This window comes from Leptopilina heterotoma, unplaced genomic scaffold, assembly GCF_015476425.1.
Source record: "Leptopilina heterotoma isolate Lh14 unplaced genomic scaffold, ASM1547642v1 Lhet_6, whole genome shotgun sequence".
Taxonomy (NCBI): domain Eukaryota; kingdom Metazoa; phylum Arthropoda; class Insecta; order Hymenoptera; family Figitidae; genus Leptopilina; species Leptopilina heterotoma.
Window position 1 is genome coordinate 4503209 of NW_025111137.1, and position 17219 is coordinate 4520427.

Sequence of the window (17219 nt, forward strand, 5' to 3'; positions counted from 1 at the left end):
AGGAAATCCGTACAGCAAATTCGTTGTATTGCTTGCGAGAGCGTTAAGCAACCTTTTTTCAAAAGAACGAACATTCAAGTAATTGTGTTTACGTTCATGACAAATTTTTAATTAAAGACTTACTCAAGTAAACCTGATGAACGAGAAGTTCAAAACAGGTTTCTTTTATTACGAAATATTTATTTATGAGTTATACCATCATACCAAGCATCATTGTTCTAAACGCTTTTGTGAAATACCTACCAGTTTTTCAAGAAGACACAGGTTTCACGTACAACATTATACTAAAGTGCTAAATCATAAAATATTTATTACCTTTCTGAAATTTATATTCGCGATTTGATTTAATATTTACTTTGAATATAAACAAAATTCATAATATAGAATATATTTGTTGTTAAAAGTTTCATTGAGCTTACCAGGAGGTCGATTATGTAATTTCGCTTTCACAAAATTACATTTTTTGTATCACCTGCAGTTCCATTTATCACTAAAATTAATTATCACACAAGAAGCATTTTTTTCATTCATTCTTTTCAACAAATTAAAAATTGTTAACACATATTAATCATGGTGAAGTGCAGATGAAACCAAGTGAGAAGTGACTTAATTTTTGAGAAGACAAAACTATGTCCTTAGTTCCAAAACATAGTTTTAGGAAAGTGAAAGTGTAACTTTCAAACAACATTTCAAAAACATTTATTTATCTAAAAATAAAATTATGTTTCCAGTGACAATATTAATTTTGGTGAAAAGAAAACTTTGTTTCAAGTGATATATAATAAATTTTTCCGAAAATAAAGTTTACTTTCTAGTAAGAAAATAATTTTTCTGAAAATGAAATCACTTTCTTAGTGAAAATAATTAATTTTTGTATTAGTAAAACAGCTATTTTAATGAAATGAAAATTAATTTTGGTGGAAAATAAAAGTATGCTTGTACTACAAAAATTAGTTTTGGTGAATATGAAAATAGAATAATTGTGCTTCTAGGAAAAAAATTAATTTTATAGTAAATGAAATTATGCTTCTAGTAAAAATATTAATTTTAGCAAAAATTAAATTACGTTTCCAATAAAAAAAAATTAATTTTGTTGAATGTAAAAAAATTACATTTTAGAGAAAAAAATATTAATTATTATGAAAGCGAAACTACATTTCTAGTAAAAAAATTCATCTTTGGTGAAAGTGAACATAAAATTACATTTTTAGTGGAAATAATAAATTAATAATAAAAATTAATAAATGTTATGTTATGTTTAATAATAAAAATATGTCTCGAATGAAAAATATTAATTTTTATGGAAATGAAATACGTTTCTATACACAATAATAAATATAGAGTAACTTTTACTACTTGAGGGTTTACATTAACTTTTTTAAGTAATGTTAGGAAAAAAGGAATTTAATTTTTTAAAATGGGATTCATATTAAAAAAAAGAGAATTCTCATAATTAAGTAACAAATTATTGTAGATATTTTTTTTTAATTTTATTAATTTTTCTATATACGAATAAGTAAATTTTAGTAAAAAATTACTAAATTTTATTTCGGACTTTGTAAAATTACTTCAAAAATAAGTATTTACTATCAAAAAGTTTATATTTCTCGAATAACTTTTAATATTTTCAAAAAAAAATTTTACTATAAAAATTGAAAAAATTCACCTAAGAAGTAGTGAAATTTAATCTGTAAATAATAAATTTTAATAACTAATTGTATTACACTGAAAGAAAATTGTAAAAATTTGCATGGAAAAATTAACTATGCAAGAAAAGTAAAATTTTCCATTAAAATTGTTATTTCCTGAGTAAATTTTATAACATCCGAAGTAAATTTTAATATTTAATACTTGTTTTCAACTTCGTAAATAATTTATAAATTAATAGTAATCATAATTAATTAATTAAATTAATATTAATTCATCTTTTACATTATACGTTTTACTAGGAAAGATGTAAAAGTTACTTTAAAAGTTTTTTCCGTATATTGTAATTAATCATTTCACTTTCACTAAAACTAATTATTTAGTTAATGTAAAAATGAAATTGTTTTTTATTAAAAGAAATTAATTTTTATTAAAATGAAATTATGTTTCCAATGAAAAAATTGATTTTCGTGGTAGTAAAAATGAAAGTAAGTTGAAATTTCCATAATCGACACCTTATTTCGTAAAGTATGCTGCTAAATCATTTTAAGACATTGATATAGTTTTTTTTTATTTTGTCCAATATAGAAATACAAAAAAAGAAGTAATAAATTTCAGATTATCGAAATCTTCAAGACTTATCTCTCATATTCTCAAACAAGTGCTATTCACTATTTACAATATATAAAATACGCATGTCGATATTGCGACACAAAGTATCAGTAAATAAGTACTAAATAAACAAAGTGCCAATAATTTTTTTCACCACTATCGTCACATGTGCCGTACTTCTTTTTGTAATCTTTGTTTTATCTCGACGTTGAAAGAATGTCTAATTAGTAAACAGCGGTAGCGTGGCCGAGCGGTCTAAGGCGCTGGTTTAAGGCACCAGTCTCTTCGGAGGCGTGGGTTCGAATCCCACCGCTGCCAATTTTTTATTTTTTTTATTTTTACATAAAATTACTTAAAAAATAACAATTATTTGAAAGAAATACTAAAAATGTTACATTTTTGAATAAACTATTCTATAACTAATATAGATGTTTTTAATCCATTTGGAATTAAATTTTTTAAAGAGCATTGAAATTTAATAATCTTCTTTTTATAATCTTCTCTTGGATGTGCAATCAGTAGTTAAATGAAAAAAATAACAGCTTATGTTTAAAATAATAAAAAAAATCTCTGCTTTTGTTTATAAAGAGGTGGCTCGTAAATTTTGTGTAGGAAACTTTAATATTCTACCTTCATAAAGACCCAGCTCAACCCTACAGATACTCAAAGTGTCGCTGGTTGCCAAGTTTATTAATGCAGCTAGGTGCTAACGGCATTGTCGTGAATATTTCATATCAAACCACATCTCTGATCAAAAATTTTATAAACGGTACGCTTTAACTAAAATTCTGCAGGGAAAATTTTATAATTACACAGATGGGATTAATCGCTGAAAAATCTAAGAGTAAAACGAAAATTGAAAAAAAATTTAATATAATTGATGCATTTTGTTAAATAGTTTAAAATTCTAATTGTTCACATTTATAATTGTTAATTGCCCCAGCTGAAATAAGTTCTATAGAATTTTACAAGAATCATTCTAAGGAATCATTTTATATAAATTCTAGTGAATATTCTATAGAACGATTCTATAAAATTTCAACATGAATTCTACTAAATTTTAGTGATTTTTAATAAGAAAGAATATAAATTTCATGAAATAATTTTTTTAACATTATATTATTATACAATTGATTAAAAAAGAACAAAAAAATCGTAAATTGTACAATATAATTTGGAAAATTTTAGAGAAATTACAAATGATTGCAAAATTTAATTATTTTCAAAAGTAATAAAATTATTAGCAGAGATTCAATTATGTTCAAATTTTTTTTTAAATTCTCGTCAAAATTTTAATTATTTTCATAAATAATAAAATTCTTCTCTGAAAGAATTTTAATTTTAATAACTAAAATTCTTCTAAAATTAGTTAAATTTTTTAATATATATTTAATTAATTATAAAAAATAATGGATTTATAGACGATTTAATTAGTTAAAAAAATATTAATGAAATTCTACGCAAACATTTCATTATTTTCATAAATAATAAAACTCATCGCAGACTTTCAATTATTTTTGATACAATTTTAATGGAATTCCTCGAAAAAAGTAATTATTTCTTAAAAATTATATTCAAATTTAATTTATCAATGAAATTAAATTATTTTAAAAACCTTTGCTACAATTTATAAGAATTTAAGTATTATTTTCAATATAGTTTTAATTAAAAATCTTCCAAAAATTTTAATGAAATTCTTTGTAACAATTCAATTTTTTTCAAAATAATTTTAATAAAATTCTTCATAGAAATTTAATTAATTTCAAAAATTTGTTAAAATTCAATTATTTCCAATGTCTACTATTTCAAAGTTTCTCTCCGATTTCAATAAAATTTCACAAAAGAATTCAATTATTTAAAAATAAATTTTAATAAAATTCGTCTCAAGAATTCAATTGTTTTCAAGAGTATTAAAATCCTTCGCAGAAATTTAATTATGTTAAAACAATAGTAAAATTTTTCTCAGGAATTCCATTATTTTCATAAATAATAAAACTCAATGTAGAATTTCAATTATTTTTCATATAATTTTCATCGAATTTCTCGGAAAATGTAATTATTCTTAAAAATGATATTAAAAATTGTCGAAAGAATTCAATTATTTAAAAATTTATTGATAAAATTCTTTATGAGGATTCAATTTTAAAAAACTAATTTATTCAATAAATTATTTATTTTTGTATTTAAATAATTGAATTCTTGTCGAATTTCCTAATAAGAATTGATTTAAAAATGAATTTCAGTTAATATTTTAGATAATAATTGAATATTGAAAACAATATATCATCGCGAATTTTGAAAAAAAATTGAATTTTGATATTAATTTTTTTGAAAAGTGTAATTGATTTTTTTATATTATTTGAAGTTTCTATTTTCTAATATATATTTAATTGAAGAATTTACGAATAATTGAAATTTGTAAAATTGAATATTGTAAATAAATGGATTTTGAAAATTGTAGAACTTAATTTTGAAAATTAATTGATTTAATGAAAAATTTTAGTGAAAAATTCTTAAAAATAATAATTGAATTGAAATGATGAAAATAATTTTGGTCCGTAAAATATGTATTTTTAAATTAATTAAAACAAGTTGTTCATTTCATGAACATTTAGCTTCCTCAATATATAAAAATTGCGGTTTTGCAAACTTTTGAAAAACTATGTACAAAAGGGTTCGTCCAGAAGATTTGTTAAAAATAAAATTATATAAATCATTTATAAGTTGTTATATAAATATTTGGTGACATTTACACTTTCATTTGCCAATTGCTTCTTTTTTATGATAGAATAATCATTTCAAAATATTAATATTAAATAAATTATGAAAAAAATACAAAATTTGAATTTTTTGTGAAAAAGAAAAATATTTATTAATTTTATAAATTTTGATAAAATATATACTTTGTATACATCAATCGATTCGTTTTCTTGTCAGGAATGTAATTTTAAGAATAATTAATGAAAATATTAACAAATAAAAAAATTATTTCAAAAAATACAAAAAAAAAAATTTTCTGAATTTTAAAAAAATTGTATAAAAAAAAATTTTCTAGATATTTTCGAAAATCCTTGTGTCAGATTTTAGGTATTAATGACTGCAATAAACCTGCAAAATTTCAGGACAATCCATCAAAATTTGTCTGAGATATAATTTGTACACAATTTTTGTGACATACACACACACACATACATCTGGACATTTGCTCATAATTGAATATACATAATATGTTCTAGATGAAAATAAGTCCATATAACCTTCTTTTGAAAAATTGAAAATCGTCACCAATGCAAAGCTTTCTCATGAGGAAGAAAAATTAATTGATGTTCGTATTTTTAATGCGTCAATTCTTTGTTAAATAGCTAATATGCATAGTAGAGAACTTATTTGAAAAGTGAACATGTGACACAATAGAAGTTATTTTGTTCCCATGACATCATATCGCACATCTTTAATAAATATTTATCTAAACAAATGTAGTAACAAAAGGAAAAATAAGTTACAAATTATTATTCCATGAATTTCCTATTTAAAAATATCATTGAATATTTATTCAAATATACATAGAAACAAAAAAAAGTTATACAATATTGAAAGATGATTATTCTATGAAGTTTCGTAAGACTACAAATGTTTTTTAATTTCTTTTCATTGTGTTTAGTGTAAGAAATTACTTGTTTACATATCGAGCTTGGCACAATTTTCTATTAAAACTATCAAAACCAGAAAATTTCTCAAAACAAGTTTTTTTTCCACACAAATTTTTAACTGATTCAAATAGGAAAAAAAGGTGTTTCTTTACATCATGAATAAATTGGGCCATAATTTTTTGAACAATATTAGTTTTTTTACGTAAGCGGGAAATACGAAAGCATTCGGAATTCACCTGAATAAATATTTCGTTATAATTTAATGAAAACTACTTTATTAGACTTTTCAAAGTGCATAAATAAAACTTCTTTTGAGAAACTATGCATGTTTTTCTGTTATTCAGTGACGAAAAAGTAACACTAAAATTTCAGAACATGTATGTAAAAAGTATAATTTTGCTTTGTTTGCTAGGATTTTGTCAACTAAGTCATGGTAAGTTAATGTGAAATGCGAGAAAAGTGGTATGGTAGAGTGTTAAACTTCTTTCTACATAATAAATATTTTTTTATTTTTTTTAGCTAAATATGGTTTTCGAGGTGAACAAGAATGGGGTTTTGTGACTGTTAGACCAGGCGCACATATGTTTTATTGGCTTCATTACACCACTGCCAATGTTTCATCATTTACAGAGAAGCCATTAATTATTTGGTTAGAGGGTGGACCAGGACTGTCATCAACCGGTTATACAAACTTTAAAGAAATTGGCCCTTTTTATTTAAATCTGACAAGTAGACCCCACACATTGGTAAGTTAAGGTTCAAAATGATAATTTTCATTAAGAGTTTATAGGCAGTCAGGGGCATAAAAAAGTTAATACTTTAAATAATTTCTTTATAGCACGTTAGTTTTTTAAAAAACAAATTAAATAATATTTTTAAACTCTTTCTTAACCGCCTAGAAATTTAGTCAAAAGAAATGTTTTTAGTCAGAGTGATACCAAGGTCCCGCACTTGTTCCACCCTTACAAGTTCAAGATTATTGATTTTATAATTAAAGATGAAATTAATTATAATTTTAATTTAAAGTGACATTTTGTTTCATTCGAATTTTTATTGTTATAGATTAAAGACTACAACATACTTTTTATTGACAGTCCAGTGGGTACTGGGTTCAGTTATGCAGATTCCGATAATGCATATCCTAAAACGAACGAGCAAGTCGCAAAGGATCTTATTAGCTTTACTGAAGAATTTTTCAAAAACTTTCCTATTTTATCCAACGTACCAACATATATTGTTGGGCAGAGTTATGGAGGAAAGATAGCTCCTATCTTCGCATATGAATGGCTTAAGGTAGGAATGTTTATTTATAAATTAATTTTAGACCCCGGTTCTGTATAGCTTACACCTTACATGCTCTATAAACAGCACTGCTAGTTTGTTCAGAAATGAGATTTTACAGAGTTTAAACGTTTATGCAACAACAATGTGTGAATATAATGTTACTAATTCTTATATTTTTCCAAATTTATAGAAAATTGAAAGCGGTTGGAATATTACAAATCTCAAAGGAATAGGACTTTCAAGTGCATGGGCTTCACCTGTTCATAATGTTCTATCAATGGGACCGTATTTATGTGAAAATGTAATATATTATATTTCTCCTTCTATCAAAATCTTTGAGTTTCATAAGTTACATACAATATTTTTATATTCAATGAAAAAATTAAAATGAAAGCGTTTATGATATTTTAAATATTTTTACAAATGTGACGCTTCACGATGGAAGGGACAAATAACATTTTGGAGATAGGTCATTTTTACCATAGAAGAGTGTTTTGAATTAAAGAAATGTATTATGAATTTTGATAACGAAATAATGAAAAAAAAAATTAATTTCACTACACAGTTTCCATATCTTTAGGGGCTAATCAATGCGAATGATACAAAAATGATAGAGGACTGTGCTTTTAAAGCAAATATATCCTCATCTATGAAAGATTGGAGAGCTGCAGCATTAAATATGCTTAAAACCTTGGCTGAAATTCAAAATTGTAAAAAAAATTTAAACTTCTATAATATCTTTTCTGAAGTCGATCACGAAAATTACAGTCCATATGATGAAGGTAATGTCACTTATAAGTTATAATATAAATTGATTTCAAAATTTCTTCCTAACCGAATATAAAATTAACATTTTTTTTAATATTTCTAAATTGCCATGTGATTTTTAAAATTAAATAACAGTAAAATAAGTGTATATTAATTTTCAATTAACTTCATTTTCAGATGAACCCAAAGTTCAGCATTTGATGAACACAATAGTAAAATCTGCTTTAAAATTACCAGAAACTAGTAATTTTCATATAGATACAAAGCCAAATGATGAATATCTATATGAACAAACCATGAAACCTGTAACAAAAAAAGGTATTAAATATCATCGTTATTAGGAAAATAACATTTAATGTTTAAGAAGTTTTCAAATAATCATAAAATATTCATACACATTTCTAACTTCTTTTAATTATGTTCTGCAGTTGAATATCTTCTTGCTCAACCCAATTTTAAAGTATTTGTCTTTAATGGAAAACTTGATTTATTAGTAAATCCTAAAGGTATGATATTATTTGAAGTTACATTAAATATAAATTATAGTGATCCGCATACCAGAGGAATTTTTAGGTACTTTTATTAATTTATAATTGATTAATATGATTTAATGATTAATTAATTTTTAATTAGGTACTTTTCATTGGGTTGAAAATTTGACATGGAAAAATTCATCTAAATGGTTAGAAGCTAGAAAAAAACAATTAATTATAAACAAATCTATCGAAGGTTACGTAAAGGCTTTCGAAAACTTGAGAATGTACTGGGTCAATAGGGCAGGGCATTTGGTATGTATAGTTACTTTATTAACAACAAAGAAGAAATTATTTTTATTTGTTTATAACGAATAAGTGATAACACTGGGTTACAAAAAAATGGTCATATCGTGTTTATTCAAAGTTTCCTGTGATTATTGAAAGTTTAGGTGTCACTGAATAAGAATATACCAGTAAAACATTTTTTCATTCGGTCATTCCCTTAAAAAAACGAGTTTAAAGTGTCAAAAACCGTATTTTTAGCACTTTTTGAGGCAGCGTAACAAGAAAACGCAACATGATAAAAATCTCTACAAGAGCTTAAATAAAAGCTTAAACCTTCAACTTTGAGGCTCAGAACTGAAAAGTACTTAAATAATCAATAAAAACCTCCTTAATCAAGCAGTCGCTACCTGAAATTGTCAAAAAAGCTAGAACAGGAAGCAATTGGTAAAAATCGATTTCCTTAAGCGGATTCGGTTGCAACTTGTTACTTGAAGTTTTTTGAGGTTTCTAATGACGAATTGGAACTTAGATTTAAAAAATTTCAAAATGGCGGACTGAAAATAATGAATTCACTCAATTTTTCAAAATTTGCGTTGATAATTTTAAAAAATTGAGTCCGCCACTTTGAAATTTTTTAAATCTAAGTTCCAATTCGTCATTAGAAACCTCAAAAAACCTAAAATAACAATTTGCAACCGAATCCGGTTAGGGAAATCGATTTTTACCAAGTGCTACCTAACCCAGCTTTTTTGATAATTTCAGATAGTGACTGCAGGTTTTCAGTGCTTCTTTAAGTACTTTTCAGTTCTGAGCCTTAAAGTTGAAGGTTTAAGCTTTTATTTAAGCTTTTGTAGAGATTTTTATCATGTTGCATTTTCTTGTTACGCTGCCTCAAAAAGTGCTAAAAATACGGTTTTTTGAGACTTTAAACTCGTTTTTTAAGGGAATGACCGAATGAAAAAAAGTTTTTCTGGTATATTCTTATTCTGTGACACCTAAACTTTCAATAAACACAGTAAATTTTAAATAAACACGACATGACCATTTTTTTGTAACCCAGTGTAATAATTACCTGCATTTTTTTATTTATTACAGATTGCAGTTGATAATCCTGTAGCTACAAGGAAAATATTAAAAGATCTTACTAGCGATTAATTTTGTTAATTAAAATAGCTTTCAATTTTAATATACTGTATTTATAAAGTATTTTATTAATTTCATTTATTGTACATAATAAACTATTTATTTTATTAAACACAGAAATTAATTTTCCCATGCATCTAGATTCTAAGAATGGTCAACACTGTCGAAAGCCTTTGAGAAATCAGTATTTAAATAACATCCATCTGATCTCCTCCAGCAATGGCCTCATTAATATGTTGAGTTATGCTAAGCAAGTTAGAAATAGTAGATCTTCTATCAATGCAGCCATGCTGTTGGTGAGCAACTATGGAACTAAAAGGAAAAGCTATGTGGTTAATAATAGACTTCTCAAAGATCTTCGCAAAGTTTGTTATTATTGAGATTGGTCTATAATTTTTTATGAGTGATTTGTCACCTGATTTGAAAACTGGTACGATTTTAGTGAATTTCCAAGCATGGGGAAACTCACCAGTGGATAACATTTTGTTGTAAAGATAACATAGTGGTTCATGTAATATGGTAGAACATGACCTAAGAAAAAAACTTGGAATATCATCTATGCCAGACGTATTTTTTGTATTTAAGGATTTCATGGCATTAGATACTTCGGATGGATGTAGTTGGAAATTGTCATTTGTTCCAATGCCCTCAAGGTTGAACAAAGAATAAATTATTCCAATTATAGAAATATTAGTAATTGTTTGAGTAACGTTTATCGAATTAAATATTTAACCAAAATTTGTATGCTGAAGATAAGAAATTCTATTTTGTCATTACAAAATGTCATGAAGTTAAATAGTGATACGGTTATTGGAATATAATGAACAATTGAATAAATGAAGAAATATGTTTATGTATTAAAAAGTACTCAAATAAGGATTTTAAATATATAAATGACAATGCTTTCTAAAAAATGTAGTCAGTTTTTTATTGACAAATTTTGAGAGACAGGCATTTTAATATTGTCATAATGTCTGTTAGAAATACTATTTTATTTCTATTTCTAGGATTTTGTCAAATATGTCATGGTAAGTAAGCATTAAATGCGTAAAAAGTAACACAAAATAAATAATTTCTAATTTTTAATTAGGTAAATATGGTTTTCGAGGTGAACAAGAATGGGGATTTGTGACAGTTAGGCCAAGCGCAAATATTTTTTATTGGCTTCATTACACCACTGCTAATGTTTCGTCATATACCGAAAAGCCCTTAATTATTTGGTTAGAGGGTGGTCCTGGAGTATCATCAACAGGTTATACAAACTTTAAAGAAATTGGACCTTTCTATTTGAATCTAACAAGTAGATCCAATTCATTGGTGAGAAATAATTTTAAAAATATAATGTTTGTGAAATGGTAAATTCTTAGATATTATGAATTCAGAAATTTATATTTCAAGTTTGAAATACTCAATTATTATTGTAATAGGTTAAAGACTACAACATCCTTTTTATCGATAGTCCAGTGGGGACTGGCTTTAGTTATGTAGATTCCAATGAAGGAATTCCGAAAACGGACAAGCAGGTTGCAATGGACCTTCTTACTTTAATTGAAAAATTTTTCAACGACTTTCCTAATTTATCTAATGTACCAACATACATTGTTGGACAGAGTTATGGAGGAAAGATAGCTGTTCTTTTTGCATATGAATGGCTTCAAGTAAGAAGATTGATATTTTATAGATATAAATAAATAACCCTCACAGACTTTTTTTAAAACTTAGTGTCTTTAGGAAGTTATTTTAAAAAACATAAACGTCCTAATTAAGTAAGACCTAAAGACATTTTTCAAAAATCCCATGCCCCTATGCTCACTTCGTATCCATAAATAAGCGGGTCATAATTAATAATCAAAAAGTAAAAATAAATCGCTAACGGATTTTGTTACTTTAAAAAATTTACAGAAAATACAAAACGGTTGGAATATTACAAATTTAAAGGGCGTAGAACTTTCAAGCCCATGGATTGCACCAGATCATTCTGTATTATCAATGGCGCCATATTTATATGAAAAGGTTGTTTTAAACTTAAAATTTTTTATTTATACTCAATGAATAAATTATAGGAATAACAGTTTTTTAAAAAGCTGATTAATAGCCATTGATTTTCAATTTCAAATAAAATTATTTATTTCACTAAAGAACTTAATCCTTTCAGGGATTAATTAATGCTCGTGGTTATAAAGTTATAACAGATTTTGCCTTTCAATCATTTTTGTGTTCTCATATGAAGGACTGGAAATGTGCATCAGTTCATACGCAACAAACCTATGAAGCTATTATACATACTGTAAAAAATATATATTTTTACAACATTTTAACTCAAGTCAATACAAGCAATATTACTCCATATAATGATGGTAATGTTACTTATAAAAAAGTTATTTCAAAAATTAACACGAATATTTTAAAGAAAATCTTATGTTGTCTTTTGAAATTTTTGATTTTTTTATAAATAACAATTTAAATTTCAGTACTGATACTGTACAAAATTTAATAATTATTAAACATAATTAACTTCTTTTTAGATGATATCGCAATTAACTCTTTAATGGAAGATGAAGTGAGATTAGCACTGAATTTACCAGAATTCAGTTTATTTGAATCATTTATCTATCAAACAGATGATTATATAAAAGAACAAACTATGATACCTGTTACAAAGGAAGGTAACATACAAAAATTTATAGATATTTTAAAGAAGTTTCTAATAAAGTTATATAACTTTAAATAAAAAAAGTTTAAAATTTATCAAAGTTAATGTGCTTGCAGAACTTTTCAGTTTAAACTCGAGATACCTTTCTGGCACCCGAGTTTGACCCACTCTTCTTTACGAATTTTTAATTGTTAAATCTATATTATTCTAAAATTCTAAAAATAATGCTCAATTATGTTTTACAGTTGAATATCTTGTAAATCAACCTAATTTCAAAGTTTATGTTTTGAACGGACAATTGGATTTAATAATCAATCCAATAGGTAAAGTATCAATTGATTTTCATTACGTATATTTACAATTCCTTGGGTGTAAAATTTTGATCATAGGATTTTATCTAAAATAAAATTCAAAATTTTATTTTAATACATATAGGTACTCTACATTGGGTCGAAAATCTTAAATGGAAAAATTCATCTGAGTGGATAGCAGCTAGAAAAGAACCATTAATTATAAATAATTCTCTTGAAGGTTACGTGAAGGCATATGGAAACTTAAGGATGTACTGGGTGGAAAGGGCAGGACATGTGGTAATAATTTATTTTATTACCTAAAAAAAGATATTTTTTCTATATAAAGATTGTTTACTTTTTTCAGATTACTGTTGAAAATCCTGCAGCTACAAGAAAAATATTAAAAGATCTCACTACTGATGGTTTATCCAATTAAAATAAAATTAAACCCCTAGACTATTTATTTATTTATACACTCGTCTTTTGCCTTAATTCTAGCGTTACAAGTGTCCCCGTGGAATTTTTCTTACATACTATACTTATACTAAATTTTTGCGTCTACAGAACGTCTTGAAATTAGGAGTACGTACTCGCATTTGCCTGGACCACCCGTCTAATGGGTTTTCACGCCAGTGGAGAGGGAAACTGTAGAAAACCTTTTCTGAGTATAAAGAAGAATATTTCCTATTAATATTCAAGATTTTAAAGTTCAATAAACTTTGTACAAATTTGTACTTATGCTTCTGTGATATTTTATCACAAATTTATTGCACCTGTATTAATCTTCTTTTTTCTATTTTTTTAAATTGTAAATTTATTCTAAATTAAGATGTATTATTTATGAAAAGATACAACGTTGTTCAACAAATTTAAACTTTTATATCTCACGCAAAAAATCAACTAATTTCGGAAAGGTAGGACAAAAGGCAAAACTCATGTCAGGCAGTTTTCCTAGATCAATTTGTATTTAGCATTTGGGGGTGCAAAATGATCTTTAAATGAAAGGTGACAAGATAGACAAATGTAAAAAGATGTTCTAGATTATCTCCTAATGGACAGGGCGAGTTTTAATTGAAAAAATGTTAATGTGCAAAACATTACTTTTCATGATGTTTAACAGTGGTCTGTTTGATGTAGTTTTATTTCTAAAGATACAACACAGAATTTAATTAACTTGCTAATTAATCAACGATATCAGGCCCCCATGAAGAATTAAAAAAACTGAAGGAACTCTTAGTACAAGAGGCTCAAAGCAACTGCCAGGTTTTATTGAAACGCCAACTTCTAATGACCATAACTTCTAAGTTTATTTATGGTCTACAATCGAGAATATATTTTTAATGTGCTGAGTTGACCATTTTCAAATTTAATATACCATAATAACTTCTGAATACAATATTTGTAGTTTAAGAAGTGTTTCAATCTCAAATGTGAATCGTAAAGCAAAATACAATTAGTGCATTAAAGAGACACAAATATAATTCCAGAAATAAAACTTTTTTAATTGACCAGTTGTAATAATAAATTATTTTAAGCTACAAACATTTTTATAAATTACATTTTTTTCTAACATTGCGGTAACATCTAATACTAATGTGTTCATAAATATAAATTTTATATGTTTTAGTAATATATTTTATTAGTTTAATCTCATTGCTCCGTGAAAATATAATTTGTTTAATATACTGCCATTGGTAGAATTTCTATTTGCTGACAAAAGGTGAAATTTATAGCGGCTTGGCAATACTATAAACATATTTTCTTGAACCGAAGGTAATAAATATGCTCTCAAGTATTCATATTCAAAAACATTTTACATTACATAACCTGTGGCTATGTATTTTAATTTTGTTAAACTATATTATTAGATCTGTAACAATAATTCTATTTATTACATTTAAACCAAAGTATTTTCGTCTTTATTTAAAAATGAATATAAGTATGTCAATTTTAAGAATTCTTAAAATTTTGTAAATAAAATGTAACGTAAAATTAATTTGATTAGAAATAATATGGAATTAGGTAATTATTTGGATTAATTAAAGACTATTGTACTTTTTAAAATAGATTTTATTTTACAAAGTTCTTAAATACTTATAATTAGACTTTTACTATCTAACTTATTTTCATATGTTATTAAACTGTGAATTCATTATTTTTGGTTTATATTAAAATTCGATCCATGGAAGGTATAATGAATAACATGAAGAACAATTTTTATGTCATTCTTTAAAATTTATGTATTGTCAAAGGTAAAAAGCGACGTTTTGATGACTTTAATTCGTCATCATCATCAGACTGGTTCTAAATAATAAATGTTAACACTCTTTAAAAAAACCGTAGCAAAACCTAATTTTTGTTAAAAACGCGTTACATAGTTATTTGCACAGTAATGACTGACACGTCAATTCGTTAAGAGTATTTCGTCAAGACTAAGCTCTGATCGTTGAAATCGAAGCATTTAGATGTGAAAAGGGAGTCAATGACCTGAGATGTAAACAACATGTGGTTTTTGACATGCCTCAAGCAAAATTCAATTACAAGTCTAATTTTCGTATTAAAGAAAAATAAATTTTATTCAAGTAGACAATATCTTCTTTTTTATTAAGAGTATGGTTATTAGTTTTTATATGTACCATTTCTGAAAAACGACGTTTATTATAATTAGTTTTGCGATCGAGGATAAGAGTATTATCCCAATCGAACTCGTGGTTGAATCTTGACTAATGCAGACCGATTACAGTATTTGTATTTTTTTGTCTTTGTGTTCATTAATTCGTGTCTTTAAAGTACTTTTGGATTCACCTACGTAGGTTGCGGTGCAATCTTTGTAGTTAAATTTGTAAACGATGTTAGTTTCTTTCCATTTTCAGTTGGATCTTTCCCTAAATTTTCAACTCCCCTTAGAGTTTTGTCAACAAATGGAATAGTGTGTATGTTGTAAGGTTTCAAAAGTTTTGACAGTCTAATGAAGTTTGGATTATTAAGTTGTAAGCTAACCTTTTTTTTGCATAGGGAATTTTGGGAAATCTCCCAACAAATACCTTGGATTCCGCACTCCAAAGTTATGTGGGGTTGGTATAAAAAATAAATAAAACAAAATAAATAAAATGATAATTGTTTAACAAGCTGGCGACCTACTGCCAGCCCCGACCCACTAAAACCCGTAACCCTTCTTTTGAAGCCCTTTACCCACTCTTGGAACTGTCGTAAGACTTTAGCCTTCGAGAGCGGCGCTCCAACTCTGTTGCTATTGCAACTTTGTTCTTTTCCTGCGGTTCTCCTGCGTCAATAGTTAAAATTTAAAACTAATTTAATGTCGAAGAATAAAAGAACAAATGTCAAAAGTTAAAAGACAAAATTGTAAACGGACGTAAAAAACAAAAATGAATCAATTAAACATATATGTATTAAGGTCAAAAGGTAAAATTGTAAAAGGACAAGTTAAATAAAAACACAAATAGATCAAATAAAAGAATAAATAAACAAATATATAAAAGTTAGAAGAATAAAAATGTAAAAGGACAGTAAAAAACCACAAAAAAATAAATAAATAAAATAAATTATTCGCTCTTTTTAATACTTCTTATTTGCTTTTAGTTCTTGCGAGAGTATTCTTCGCCTCCTCAAGGGCCGTCCTGAAGACTCCGCATCCTCCGCTGCCTACAATATGGGTGGTTGATACCTTATTGCCAAACTTTTCCTTGCATAAAAAGCAACTTGGGCTCTTTTTTCTGGCATTTCGCTCCAATATGACCGTATCCCAAGCATCGATGACACCGGACGACCATTACTCTTTTTTTAATTGGGCAACACATAAAACCAATTTTTACGTGTCCCAATTTCTCCAGCCTATTCGCCTCTTCCAGGTTGGTGACTACAACTGCGAGCTTCATCCCTCGGCGGTTGGGTCCTAAGACCGTCACTCTCCTGCTTCCTGGCTTTCCTATCGCTTCCGACAACACTTGTTGAACCTCGGCTTCTTGGGTAAGACAATCCAAATCACGGATCTCGAGTGTAACTCTTCGATCCAACGACTGCACCTTACCCATGCTTCCAACCGCTTTGGTAACCTCAACGGGGAAAGCGTCCTTGTCGGAGCCTCCTCTGATCTTAATCAGAAGGTTTCCCTTCTTTGTAGCTTTTGCTGCTACAATTCTCGTATGGCAGTCGTCCGGGTTGACCTCTTTGCAAAGTTTACCCAGAACGTCAGCATACTTTAATTCTTGACCGACTCGGATTAAAACTGCGGATCTTTTTGACCCCAGTCTTCCCAAGTGAGGAATCCTTGGATCTGGTACTTCCGTTTCTATTGGAGGAGCTTCCTCCTTTTTCTTCTTATCGGTTTGGGTTCGCGTCTCCTCTGGACTGTCACCCTCTCGCTTCCGTTTCTAAGCATCTCTTATGA

General features: G+C 26.7%; 2 protein-coding genes and 1 non-coding gene across 10 annotated transcripts; all 3 read left to right on the forward strand.

Annotated features, from left to right (window-relative positions):
* The first annotated feature begins 226 nt into the window (after positions 1–226).
* Positions 227–9954, forward strand: LOC122509195 (retinoid-inducible serine carboxypeptidase-like). 8 transcript variants are annotated; one of them, XM_043623041.1, is made up of 10 exons: positions 227–264; positions 6254–6342; positions 6429–6655; positions 6972–7202; positions 7384–7494; positions 7774–7975; positions 8139–8279; positions 8390–8467; positions 8595–8749; positions 9818–9954. In XM_043623041.1, the coding sequence occupies exons 2-10, from the start codon at positions 6285–6287 to the stop codon at positions 9875–9877; spliced, it is 1263 nt and encodes a 420-aa protein (XP_043478976.1). In that variant the 5' UTR covers positions 227–264; positions 6254–6284; the 3' UTR covers positions 9878–9954. The 8 variants fall into 8 exon arrangements, with proteins under 8 accessions (XP_043478976.1, XP_043478975.1, XP_043478972.1 ...); XM_043623040.1 differs by having other exon boundaries at positions 231–289; XM_043623037.1 differs by having other exon boundaries at positions 237–289; positions 6041–6342.
* Trnal-aag lies at positions 2496–2577 on the forward strand. The gene has a single exon. It is a non-coding gene; the product is annotated as a tRNA-Leu (tRNA).
* Positions 9955–10761: 807 nt separating the features above from the next.
* LOC122509181 (retinoid-inducible serine carboxypeptidase-like) lies at positions 10762–13447 on the forward strand. The gene is made up of 9 exons (XM_043623011.1): positions 10762–10893; positions 10956–11182; positions 11293–11523; positions 11768–11878; positions 12021–12222; positions 12391–12531; positions 12764–12841; positions 12954–13108; positions 13176–13447. Exons 1-9 carry the CDS (start codon positions 10836–10838, stop codon positions 13245–13247), a joined length of 1275 nt encoding a protein of 424 aa, XP_043478946.1. The 5' UTR covers positions 10762–10835; the 3' UTR covers positions 13248–13447.
* Positions 13448–17219: the final 3772 nt, after the last annotated feature.

Excerpts from the sequence above, each read along its gene's own strand:
- LOC122509195 (XM_043623037.1), top strand. The coding sequence starts at position 6,231 with ATGCATGTTTTTCTGTTATTCAGTGACGAAAAAGTAACACTAAAATTT. Across the intron at positions 7,976-8,138 it reads TTACAGTCCATATGATGAAG|ATGAACCCAAAGTTCAGCAT; the intron begins GTAATGTCACTT and ends CTTCATTTTCAG. Across the intron at positions 8,750-9,817 it reads TCAATAGGGCAGGGCATTTG|ATTGCAGTTGATAATCCTGT; the intron begins GTATGTATAGTT and ends TATTTATTACAG.
- LOC122509181 (XM_043623011.1), top strand. The coding sequence starts at position 10,836 with ATGTCTGTTAGAAATACTATTTTATTTCTATTTCTAGGATTTTGTCAA. Across the intron at positions 11,879-12,020 it reads CGCCATATTTATATGAAAAG|GGATTAATTAATGCTCGTGG; the intron begins GTTGTTTTAAAC and ends TAATCCTTTCAG. Across the intron at positions 13,109-13,175 it reads TGGAAAGGGCAGGACATGTG|ATTACTGTTGAAAATCCTGC; the intron begins GTAATAATTTAT and ends TACTTTTTTCAG.